At 34.8% G+C, this 13,199-nt stretch overlaps 1 protein-coding gene across 2 annotated transcripts; it reads right to left on the bottom strand.

Moving 5' to 3' along the window:
• Positions 1-5,417: 5,417 nt before the first annotated feature.
• Positions 5,418-9,753, bottom strand: LOC107915276 (putative E3 ubiquitin-protein ligase XBAT35). Of its 2 annotated transcripts, XM_016844470.2 has the most exons (10): positions 9,363-9,753; positions 9,146-9,260; positions 8,733-8,813; positions 8,523-8,611; positions 8,310-8,401; positions 8,045-8,126; positions 7,398-7,500; positions 7,198-7,281; positions 6,789-6,874; positions 5,418-6,269 (listed from the first exon to the last, which is right to left on the bottom strand). In XM_016844470.2, the coding sequence occupies exons 1-10, from the start codon at positions 9,462-9,464 to the stop codon at positions 5,601-5,603; spliced, it is 1,503 nt and encodes a 500-aa protein (XP_016699959.1). In that variant the 5' UTR covers positions 9,465-9,753; the 3' UTR covers positions 5,418-5,600. The 2 variants fall into 2 exon arrangements, with proteins under 2 accessions (XP_016699959.1, XP_016700006.1); XM_016844517.2 differs by lacking the exon at positions 7,198-7,281.
• Positions 9,754-13,199: the final 3,446 nt, after the last annotated feature.

Here is a 13,199-nt window from a genome sequence, read left to right on the forward strand (position 1 = left end):
GCTTTATCTTGGGCTAATCTAGAAATTATGTTTAATATTAACGGGCCATTTTAAATTTAATCCTTGGATTAGTTCTTAGAGCTTTTGTGAGCTCGTATAAATCCTGTAAATGGTTGGTTATTGTGATTAATGTTTGTTTGATTGAACTAAATCTTACAATGGTTTAAAGTTGAACAAAATTGATCGTTGGCGACAAATGTGACATCCTGTAACTCGGACTCGACGATCAAGTCGGGTGTAGGATGTTACAAGACAACTCTATCAAACCATCAATTTTGATACTTGTAACCATAATTATTTGTAATTATGAACAAATATTGTAATTCAAATTATAAAATTTTGATACAGTTTAAACATATTTTCAGTATTTCAAGATAACATTGGACTTATATCAATGAAGCAGCTTTTTTGTATTTCATATTTAAACATGGTTTTTATAAATGTGATTGTTGAAATTGAAATTAAGCTTGGATTTTGAGTTTTTGTAAGAACCTAAGTGATAAATAGATTTGATAGTTAGGCAAGATTTTTCCCTTAATATTTGAAAAATGTATCGATACTATGGAAAGGGTATTAATACATTTGTTTTTTACTAAATTTTTTCAAACATCGAAGCTTAAATTGGTATCGATACCAGGCAAAGGTGTCGATAATCGACACCTTTTTTTTTTTGCTAAATTTTTTCAAACATCAAAGCTCAAATTAGTATCGATACTGGGCAAAGGTATTGATACTTTGACCCTAGTATCAATACTATGGAAAGGGTATCGATACATATTGTTTTGCTAAATTTTTCAAACATCAAACCTGAAATTTATAGACTATGATTGTTTCATTAAAACTTCATTAAATAAAACTTAGGGGTGTTACAGAAAATTTGGTATATTGATAAAAACATTTAACATACATTTGAACATGAGGTACATAAATTCATATTCCACTCGACCGTGACGATTGTCCAGGGTTGTAGTTTTGATGCTGGCAATTGTTTCGACTATGACCAACTATTCTGCACATACTGTAATGTTTAGGGTCGATCATCTTCATTAAGTCTATGTCACCATGAATCCAGGTGACGTGCGGGTAACCTTTGGGCTTCCTATTTAGCCCCAAGTTTGGGACCAACTCGAAAGCTAGCGAAGATACTTCCCATGTCGACACATCCCGCAAGGTGGGGAACTCTTTCCCCAAATACACAATATGTGTTTCAGTGTGTACACCTCATCGATATATTGTTTGACATAGATCGAGGCGTCAACATAAGCTGTAATGACATGCGCACACGGGTACCAAAGTTTCTAGAACTTTCTGTAGTTGCACCACCTGTTTTAGAGATCAACTCCGTAGGACCTAGGCAGGGTACCTGGTTGATGACCAACGGGCTCTGCCACCTAGAAAGTTTCCAATTGTCGAGAATATAATTCTACATGCAACGACCTCGCTCTCCGGGCATTGACCACCATCACCTTCCTAACCTCATTGACATACATGTGTCCTGCCTTTATCTGCTTTACTTGTTTCAACCTCATTCTTAACATCAAGGTTGCTAGCCTATAGAACATAGTTGAAAAAATAGATAAAATTGGAAGATGTTGTGTATGCTTCAAGACGGAGTTAACGGTCTCTACCAGGTTGGTGGTCATATGACCATAACGAGATCCGTCATTAAGCTTTGAACCTATTACCACAACTCTATACTACTGAACCATTCCTGAAAATCACGATTGGTTTCATCGTTTATATCACCCTGAAGCCTCACCAACCTCTGCCTGAAACGTTGTTGTTCTAGCTCGTACCCTGCATATGTATTCTGTTAAGACATGTTATGTTCCATTATACAGTTTGTAAATGTATTAAAAAAAATAAAAAAAATGAAATTGAGAATTACCCATGTTCATGACTTGTTTGTGTCAATTCGCATTCTTGAAGTCCAAATGGAAGTTAACTGCAATGTGGTGGATGCAGTAGACGAATCTCCACGAAACACCAGAACACCTAATCATGACAACTAACCCTTTGTTCTATTGGAAATGATGTAAACATTGTCTTGTTTAACATACCTCCGCAAGTTTGTCAAAAAAAAATTGCCACAATTCCATGTTCTCCGACTCCATGATGTCAAACGTTATCGATAGTACGTTTTGGTTCCCATCTTGTACAATCGCAAAAAGGAGGATCTACGTATATTTTTTATATAGCTAGGTCCCATCAACCTGCACAAGCGACTTGTACTGGGAAAAGACCCAAACGCATGGATCGAATGTCCAGAACATTCGGTGAAAAATTTTTCTCCCCGGTTGTAGTTGGTTGTTTGGGTCGTAAAAAGGCAACGTCTACAAGTCAACAGCAGTTCCTAGCATGTACTCCTGCATAGAATCTTTCCACCTTTGAAGTTCATTGTACGACATATCCTAATCTCCGTACAACTTCTCTAAGCCATCTATTTAGCCAACTATGCCTTTTGGCATGACACTTGATACTGGAATCGTTCTTGCATTTTGTCAATCAAAACTGATACATGAACGGTGGGCATGTTGTTAACTAATGGCATGCTACAGTTGTAGATAGTTTTCTCATGAAGTTTGCGATGGTCTTGCGTCATACATACAGAAGTGAATGTATAAGGTCCAACATATTTTCGGATCTCCCATAGTGGGGACCTCTAGATAAATGCAGCTCGTACCTACCACTTGCACCATTCTACCAACCTCCAACACTCTCCAACATAAATTGCCGATTTAGAGTTAGTGACTTTGTAGTCAATCGACACTTCATGCTGTACCATTTGATGACAAATATGCAATAATCATTATTTGCGAATTGTTGGCCCATGAACAACCCTTCTGATTTAAGATCTGCCGCCAATTGGTGAGTATGTATTATATCAGGGTACTCGGATGCATGCATTGCACCGGGATCTACGTTCGACATGTAGGCCCTATAGTCATTGCGTATGACAATGCCATGACTTGGGTTCCCAACTGAAGGGGTGAAAACATTTTCATCATCACCCGTGCCTTCATCGTCGATATCATCTAGGACCTCATCTACACTGGGGTCACTAAAATCTTCACCATCGTTATTAAAATGACCATTATTATCGAATTCATCTTCACCATCTGTATCGATCTCAATCACGACTGGATGTATCTATAAACAGGGACTCGGATTATGGTTGTCATACACAATCCAAGCTTGGTTTGGATTTTCGGCCCATGTCGATGTTGCTCTACCACCGTACTATTCTGCCCATCCAACATTAAGTTCAATGTCAAACCCACGCATAGACAATCGCCTATTGGAAAACACTTTCGGAACCTCCGTACATGGGTCTTAAACTCCATATTGTTGACTTAATAGAGTGACATCTTTAACAAGGTCTACATCCGCTAACTCAGCAAACAATTGAATCGGTTCAGTTTCACCCTCCTAGTTGGGCAATACAGTGCGACCATTGTCTCCACGTTTTCATCGAATAAAAGTTCCATATCGGTAAATTTGATAGGATTTGACGAATCTGGAAATTTGTAGAATAGTCTTGACATCTTTCTCCCACAAAGTCAAACAATTTTTTCACTAAACTTTTCTTTCATATCATCGACATACATATTATTATTAAACTTTTTTCCTATTTGCTTGCGGGATTCAAATATACAACCAACAACTGTTACTAAAATTACTCCATTGAAATGAATGTATATAAAGAATTGGTTATCCATTTCGATACTAACTCGAACTTTATTTTCTTCCCTCTTTTCTTTTCTCCTATTCTACTAAACAAATTTTCTTCCTTATTTTCTTCTCTGAAACTGCTATAAGAAACTTCAACAAAACACAAACATTCAAAAGTAACAAATTTTTGGTCGAGTTTAGGGTATATATAATGACCAGCAATGCCACCGACAATTAAAAAAATTATTTTTTTAAAACTAAAAAAAAGGCTTGAAAAGAAATTGAAAAAGCAGAAAGAAAGCTGGAATAAAAAAAGCAAGGTCCGATCACGAATTCCCCTGCTTTTCTGCTTTACAGCTTTTTTTTTCAGTTTTTATACATATATATTTTAAAGTTTCAGGCTTTTTCAAAAATATATATTGATGCCACCTTACCCAGTGACCGACACCAATTTTTTTTACCACTAATGTGTCAAGTAACACTTATGAGAACTATTAAAAATGCCATTTTTGTAAATAACTTTTTACCTACCCATTTTCGTAACTAATTATTTTTAGGGTAATCTATAAAAATAGTCACTTTTGTTTGTCTCAGGTTACATTTTAGTCACTTATGTTTGAAATGTTACGTTTTTGTCACTTATGTTACTATTTTGTTACGAAGTGATCACTCTACCGTTAAGTTCCATTATCTCTCTAACGATAATCCTACGTGATAGTCTAACTAGATTTTAGATGTCAACTTGGATTTTTAAATGATATGAAAATATATTTTTAATTAAAAAATTTAATTAATTAAAATTTTTAAACCTAAATCTTAACTAAAAAAACTGTCCATCTCCTCTTTTTAATTTTTCTTTAGTCTCTTCTTTTTTTTCAATGATTTTTTTTATTTGACTGGAAAAATTATTATTAAGATCAAAATAATTGAAATCAAACTGACTGTTTCATAAAGATGGAAGTATGTCTTCTTTGCATTCCTCTATCTCTTTTATTCAATACTGAAAAATAAAAGATTGAATTTTTTATTATTTAATGAAAACTCTAAATTAAAATTCTTGATATGAATATTAACAACTAAAAGAATTTCAGATAAAAAAAAAGGGATACCCACAAAGGGATGTGAACAAACAAGGCGATTCAGATTAGAAAAAATCCGATTGAGAAACTAATTATTCAAGAACGTGAAGAATTGGAAAATACAATGATTTGGAACAAAAACGATTACCATCTTCTTATTTGTCAACAGCCACTTCATTTTAAGTTTTAGAACATAAATTGTCGGTGAAGAACACATACCTGGACTCTCCATTGAATCCTCTTTTGTTTTTGTATGTGAATACAAAATTTTGATGATAATAGCTTTTTTAGTCAATTGAAAAAGAAAACTAAAAAAAGGGGGAGATGAACGGTTTTTAACTAAGATTTAGGGTTTAAAATTTTTAATTAATTAAATTTATTTAATAAAAAATCTATTCTCATCCCATAAAAAAATCCAAGTTGGCACTTAAAATCTAATTAGTCTGCAACGTAAGATTACCGTTAAAGAGATAACGGAACTTAACGGAAGAGTAATCACTTCGTAATAAAATAATAACATAAGTGACTAAAATGTAACCTGAAACAAATAAAAGTGACTATTTTTATAATTTACCCTTATTTTTAATATTATTTGTATAAAAAAGCCTTAAAGTTCGTGGAAAAAATGAATCGTTTCATGAATCAGCATCAAATCATGAAATACAGTTAGGAAAATACAAACTCTTTTATTGCAACTATATATTAAATGTATTTTCTTTAAAAGATATATGTTAAATATTTTACAAAAACTAACAGCGCCAATGCTCAAATAAAGAGAAATAAACTTCCACGCGCAGAAATCACTGAAAATCATTTACAGCTTACACAAATTTCAGATGCAAAATTCAATCAAACACGATATAGCTTTATAACCTGCTCGATCTTGGCACGACAAACAGGGCAGCCCCATTTTTTCGCTTTGATCTCGTTCAAACATGACATACATCCGGCAACATGGCCACAGGGGACACAAGCTGCCTCTGATGGAGCATCCAAACATATCGTGCATGAAGAAGGGCCCCCATCTTCCTTTGTTTGACCAGCATTAGCAGCTAAGTTTTCAGCACCCGAGGAAGGCATATTGATAGGAGTTGAATCGATTGATGGATATTGGATTGGACCATCTTCTACAATCTCGTCCATGGCTGGTGGAGCTGTTGGGACTGAATCTGCAGTTTGTACTCCCATAAGAACAGAAGAGATATTACTATTGTGAACATTGGTGCCAGCGGTTGAGTCTCCACTGGAGCTAGCTTCAGTCATTGTCCATTCACTAGTACTTGCCTTTGAAGGGGGAACCTCCACTGGCCCTACTGAGCTACCATGGGCACTTGTACTTGCAGAGTTACCCCAACTGGAGGATGAAATAGCTTCATTGCCAGTATGCAACTCAAAACTGGGTGTCTCCGCTATAGCTGACTGGATCGAGGCATTAATTGCCATTGCTAATTCTAAATCCTCTGCATCTGCTGGAGCAGTTGGAGGCTGAGAAACATGCAGAAATGCAGGACCCCTTGCCTGCATATTTCCGATGCCATAAAATAAACATAGACATTTATTATTCAAAAGCATCATGAACAAAATGTTCCATATTTCAACAAGTCTTGAGTGGATGAACAAACTAAACTACCCTGATGTTTTTACTTAGTACTGTGCATGTACTCTGCAACTCAACAGCCTTCCACCCAAAAACCAAAACTGTACCTCTCGTATAAAAGTTAGAATGTCATGTAATTTCAATGAAAATTTTATTCACTCGTCCAGGTTTGCTTCTGAGAAATGTGAAACTCTCTCCAGCAAACAGAATTAAACAAATGAACTTATCATGTGTCAATCACATCTTTGTTAAGCTATGGTAACTTCTCTGGGAACCCCAAAAATGTCCATTAGGAAATTTATAGGACTATTTTAAACAAAATAAGAGGAAATGGCATTGAGATGATAACAGAATTGTTCCTTTTGTTAAAGTGCTATAAGTTACGCAAGGTCTGCAAATAAGCAGAAATTAAACATCTGTAAATGAAGGGAGACTGATACCTGTGGAATTCCTTTGCATGCATCACAAAACCACTGCAGCTGCTGGCGATCATTTTCATTTCCAGGTGCAAGTTTAATGCGTGTTTCTGAAAAAGAACCAGATCATGTTGATGTGAATTGTAACATAGAAAATATACATTTATCATCCATAAATGCACATACTTATTCATAGTAATATTACAAACATCATAACAAATAATCAATGTTCACCTAATTATTAACAAAGTAGTCATAAGGGGAAAATAAACCCAGTAATATAAAGAAAGTCTAATGAACTGGAGTACAGTGAAGCTGTAATTTAATGTCCTAAAATTTCCAGTACCAAAGAACTCTGGTTTTATCCAGTTTACATGCAACTTGTGTATATTTCAGGGTTTTATCTATACAATCGTAAATGACTGAAAATTACCATGCTTACGCCTAACTATTCCAGCTTTACACCTCGCCTCTCGGGAGGTGTAAATGGTTCGTCTCCGCCTCCCTCGTCTTGAGACTATGCATAAAGATAAAATCAATCAAAGTATGTCGACTAAGAAATCAATCCGATTTCAATTTCCATAATTTAGCCAGAAAAGATTGACAACTAGATATATTGGCAAGAGAAATTACTGCTGGAATTATCAACAATTGCCACAGAAGGATCAGGTTGGTTAAGCTTTGGCTCTTCCAAATTAGCTTTCCACAATGCAATAACTGTACGTGGTTGGGCATCCTGATAATTCACCAATTACCAAATAAGTGATGGAAAAGCATTTAAGGAGAATATAAGTTTTAACAGTACAAAACAAAGGAATTAAAACTATAATTTATTTTGAAGTATGATTTAATACCAAAGGACCCTTGACAAATCCTGGTTTGTGCTAACCAAAGATATAGCATTAATGCATGAATGCATTAGACCAAGTGTTACTCAAAATTTTCTTCACTTAGTTAAGTAATAACACACCAAGCTTAGTACTTTGAACAATCTCAAAGGCATCTTGCAGCCTCCATGTATTTTATATTCAATATAATAGTAGTCAATTGAAAGTAAGCATTTAAGAAAGTGGAAGCTAACTTGAATATATTTCAAGCCAGTTTAAACCAAGCTTGTTGGTTTTTATTCTTATTCAACTTCATTCAAGAAAGAATTCAGGTTGACAAAGGCATAAGTCTAATTTAGAGGAACTTGAAGAGCATAATATTTGGCTCATTTCTCCTCTTTTTGCACCCTCCTTAGACATGCATTGCTATAGACCCAAAAAGAGTTGCGATACCTGCAAAGTAGAATACATGGCCAGCTCCAACTTGAAAGGTTTTGAATTATTTCGGGAACCAGTTGGTAGAACAACCACCCAACTGTAAGAAACACATTAATAAGATGATGATGCTGAACAAATCGCTAGAAAAGATAAAATTCTATTCGAGATTTATATGAATAAAAACTATCTGGGCATATTCTTCTATGGCCTATGGTGATCCAAAAAAACGCAAGAGAAAGAAAAATTGAAATTAAAAGGTACACTAAACAATAATACCCACACTTTTCTTGAAAGCAACTGAGGAACAAACATTTCAATAAATCCTGGCCCGTAAAACTCCCGCATCCAACCAGAGAATAAACATATATGATCCTGCACAGCATCAGAAGGCAAAATAATCTCACTTAAGAAAGCACTTAGTTTTACAAGAAAAGTCAAAAGTTCTGAGTAGATCATAAAATCATAAATATTCACAGTGAAATTCCAGTTATACCTCAATTGCCCTTACAACATTGACATTTCCTTTCACCCTAGCAATATCTAGAGGTGTTTGACAATCATCATTCATCACCAACGGATTAGCTGAAAGTTCGAACAAGTTGCTTATTGGACTACTCTAAATTTCAAATCAAACATATTCATCATGCAACGACTAATAACTTAGTTTTCCGTAATATATAACAGAAATCGATAAAACATGAACCTCCATGAGAAAGAAGTAATTTGACTGTATTTAGAAGGCCTCTTTTTGCCGCATGGTGCAAGGGTGTCCCCCCATGACGACCTACACACAAAACTGAACCAAGTTAATACACTATCCATTTCGATAAAGCCTCCAAAGCTTCTTTTCTTTGAAAACCTTAAATTTCTTTGCTGAAATTTGGTTAACGACCATGAGAAAATTTCCAGCAAAATTTTCTACTTAAGCAGGCAAAATGGAGAATTGAAAGAAACAAAGGTCCTTCAAAATCATATGTTGCTATTAGGAATGGTTCTTTTTCCCTAAAAACACTAATTTATTTGTTGAAAAAAAAAACCCCTCGAATTTTAACTTCATGAACAAACAATTAAATAAATTCCCTTGGAAAATAATAAAATTCGATAAAGAATGGAAACCTGGACGATAAGCGTTAACGTTAGAACCAAGTTCGATCAAAGTCTTGGCCACATCAAAAAGCTGTGGATTCAAACACGCTAATATCAACGGCGTTTTCCCTTCTCTATCCATCCACTGTCAATCCATAGCTCCAAAAAAAATCAGATTAATTGATCGATTAATTCCATATTTAATCACAGGTTAATAAAGGGGAAAATCAGATTAATTAGTTGGTACCTCGAGGCCTGCGCCTTCACGGAAAAGAGATTTGATCCCTTCTGCGTTACCATAATTGACTTGATTGTATAGCAACTCGTCTTTTGATTGTTGTTGCCCCATTCAAAAGAAAGCTTCTGATTCTTTTTCTGATTGGTCCGATATACAATTTGGCTCGTACTTTTCCGGGAAAACTATTTCCCAGAAAACGAAATGGAAAAAAAAATCCCGGAGTTAGGATCGAGAAATAGAGAAAGGATCGTGAAGTTTTTTTTTTTTTTTAATACAAAGGTTTGTGAAGTTTTTAAAAGGGAAATTTTAGTTAATAATTTTCTTTTAGAGATTCTTAACAGAGAAGAAATTTGGAAGTCGAAATATTATTCTTGACTGCTTATCCAAAGAAATATATATTTATTTGTTTGTTTTAATTATGACTTTTTAGTTTTTATTTATTTATTTATTTTTCCAGGAAGCCGCTGGCCTAAACACGGTTACTTAATGAAAATGAAAATCTTTTGACACGTTCCATTTACATTTTTAAGCGTAGATATTTTCACAATTATGAAATGACAAAATTAATATAGAGATTTTTATATTAGAAGTTAAATTGTATTTTACTTTTTTATATAAAAAATAAGTAATTTAGTCATTATATATTAGGTGAAAGAATAAATTGATAATTTTTGTTAAAAATTTCATTCATTTCTATTATTACAAAATGGTATAATTTATAATAATAGATGAAAATTTTAACATTAGAAATAGATTAAGTATTTAACAAAACGACCAATTTACTCTTTGATTTAATGTATATGGATTAATTTGTTCATTTTTTTAGTGCGGGGATAAAATGCAATCCAACTTCTAATGTCATAGGCCGCAAACCAAAGCCCATGACCATTGCGCACAAAATGTCCCATAGAGGTCAATAAATTAAATGAGGCTCATTTGACTCGATTGAACTGGCTCTACTCATGAAACAGATTGAGTAACCCATCTACTTGAAACCTTGGTAGCCTAATAAAACACTCCACTAAAACTACAGTTATTAGAGTAATTAATGTAAATCTTAAGAGATAAAGATGTATAGAGTTTAAATCCCTTAAGACTCTCATACTGTAGATAGGCACAAATCTTGACCATCGATGCAACTTAATTTGTACTAATGAATTTGGGGGAGCTCAACTATAAATAGAAGTCTCCCCCTTCATTTGAAATCACTCATTGTAAACCTTTAAAGTAATATATTACTTTTAAGAGCATTTACTCTAACACTTAGTGTGTGCTACTTTTCTGTGGTTTTTTGTTCGTTCGTGGCTTCTTTTATCTTTTGAGTTTGCTCCTGCTTTACTTTGGTGCCTTCAAGAATTTCTATAAGTATTCTCATTTTTCGAGAGTATGCTAACTTAGGCAAGATTTGAACCCAAGAAATCCCCTAAAACCTTTCGGTTTGCCAGATAAAAGTTCTAGACCCATGATAGTTGGTACTTGAGCTAGTGTTCAAAGACGCCGATAGAGATGACGAAATGAGGAGATTAACAAATGTTCCAATGAAGATCCATGAGAGTTCAAGGAAAAATAGTAGATCGAGGGATATGCTATCAAATTTAGAAGGTCGAGTGACCGATCTTAAAGAATTCATGGGTAGTGTGAAGAAAACACTCAAGGTAGTTGAGGGACACATCGATGAGTTAGAATCGATAAGAGTGTAGTTCAAGGACTACGTGGCGGATGCTCTCAATTCTAGTCAGGATGTGATGAGAGAGACCCTCAATGCTACCATGGATGATCAGACCGAGAAGCTGATAAGGAAGAATGATACTCTCGAAGCCACGGTAGTAGCTTTGAAAGAATAAGTGGTGAAGCTCAAGGGGGAGCTCACTATCTATAAAGTTGCTCTAAGTAATGAGATGTTGGCTTCAGGACCAAAGAAGCACAAAATGGATCTTTCCAACCTGCTCTAGGTAATGATATGGATAATTTTCTCTCAGGGATTGAACAATACTTCCATGTGATAAGCATCGAGGATGATGCTACTAAGGTAAACACTATTTTTGTCTATTTTACTAATGTCACTCTTTTATGGTGGTGTCATAGGTTCACAGATGAGAGACGAGGTGGGACTGCGATTGGGACTTGAAAGCTGTTCCAAAATAAGCTGAAAAAGTAGTTTTACTGCAGTATGCCTAGAAAGAGGCTTGGGCTAAGCTGCGTTGGTTTATGCAACAAGGCATTGTTCGGGAGTATGATTGAGAGTTTAATGAGTTGATGGTTCAAATCTCTGACTTGAGTGAGAAAGAAGCTTTCTACTAGTTTAAAGACAGGTTGAATCCTTAGGCGAAGTAAGAGTTGCGTTGACAAAGTGTCACACCTCAAGATTTAAAATTCGTATTTTTAATTGGATATGCGGTGGTGTAATCTTATAAGTTAGCCCATCTAACATCAAAATTAGACCCATTTTGGGCAGAATCGTTTGAAGATTTATTTTGATGTGATTTTCCATTTAGCGAACTTTCACTTTTCTAGTATTGGTGAATTCTTGCATTGACGAATTCTTTCGTGCATGAACATGCCAGTGGTAGGTTCTTTTATAGTTAAGATAATTGTTTTTTATTTTAACCAGGGTAGGTGGGATATGTATCGGTTACGTGTCAAACTCTTAATAAAGAACGTGTTATTTTGCATAGCACCCATAAAGCCTTGTTAATGGTGTTTGATTAGTGGAATTATGTCTGATTAGTGGAACTAGGTGCGATTAGTGGAATCATGTGTGCATATAAGGTGATTAGGTAACCCATTATAATGGGATTACGGGCTAACCATAAATAGGATGAAGGCTTAACGGAAAAGGACTTTATTTTCCATTTCTCTATTCATCCTTATTCTTTCAAAAAGAAACCTAGAGTGTTATTACTGTGTGAAGAAGGTACCAGCCTTCACCTTGATAAGTAACTGACTTTCTCAAGCCAACTGCTACTAAAGAAATGGGAGAAGGCCCTAGTATAAAAGGGAAAAAACCCATAGAATAGGTAAAGCTCATATTGGTTATATTTGGTGAGTTCCTTCCACTCGTGATTCTGTTAAATTTCATCTGATTTCCTAATAGTGTTGTTTTCCAGGCAAGCATGTTTATTAAAAATCAATAGTGCATGTCTATGATATTGAAATAAAATGATAAAGACAATATATTCATGAATAGTTGTGAATTGACACTGTTCCTTAGCGCACAAGCTCCATATCTGGAATGGTGGAAGGGGGAAATGGTGGAAATTATTGATATGTGATGGGAGATATGTATGAATATTATGATATGGAATGAGATTTACCTTCAGTAAGGCATGTAAATGCCAATCACGAATGGTGAATGCCTTGACCTTTTGAGGGAACACGTAAGTGTTCAAATTAACAAGGAGGACTTGTGGAGGTTCGGTTGGATATATGAAATAGTTTCTCATTGGATCATTAATGTGAATATGAAATTATGGCTCTTCAGAGCAATTTGTGGATTAGAAGCTAATGCAATGAAGGGGTCTGTGAATAGTCTATGTAAAGCATGCAAGTATTACGTAAGTTAATGCATGTAAATAATGTAACGCCCCGTACCCGAGACCGTTGCCGGAGTCGAACACGAGGTGTTAATAGACTTAATTCATTACTTAAACAGCTCATACAATTCATTTTAAAATTTCTAGACAAGCTGGCTAACTGCATCATAGTCTCTTTAAAAATCATATCTCAAGTTCCGAAACTCGAAATCCAATTCCATAAATTTTTCCTAAAACTAGACTCATATATCTATCTACTAATTTTTTTCTAGAATTTTTGGTCGGGCCAATTAGTACAGTTTATTAGTTAAAT

This window comes from Gossypium hirsutum, chromosome A10, assembly GCF_007990345.1.
Source record: "Gossypium hirsutum isolate 1008001.06 chromosome A10, Gossypium_hirsutum_v2.1, whole genome shotgun sequence".
NCBI classification, from domain to species: Eukaryota; Viridiplantae; Streptophyta; class Magnoliopsida; order Malvales; family Malvaceae; genus Gossypium; species Gossypium hirsutum.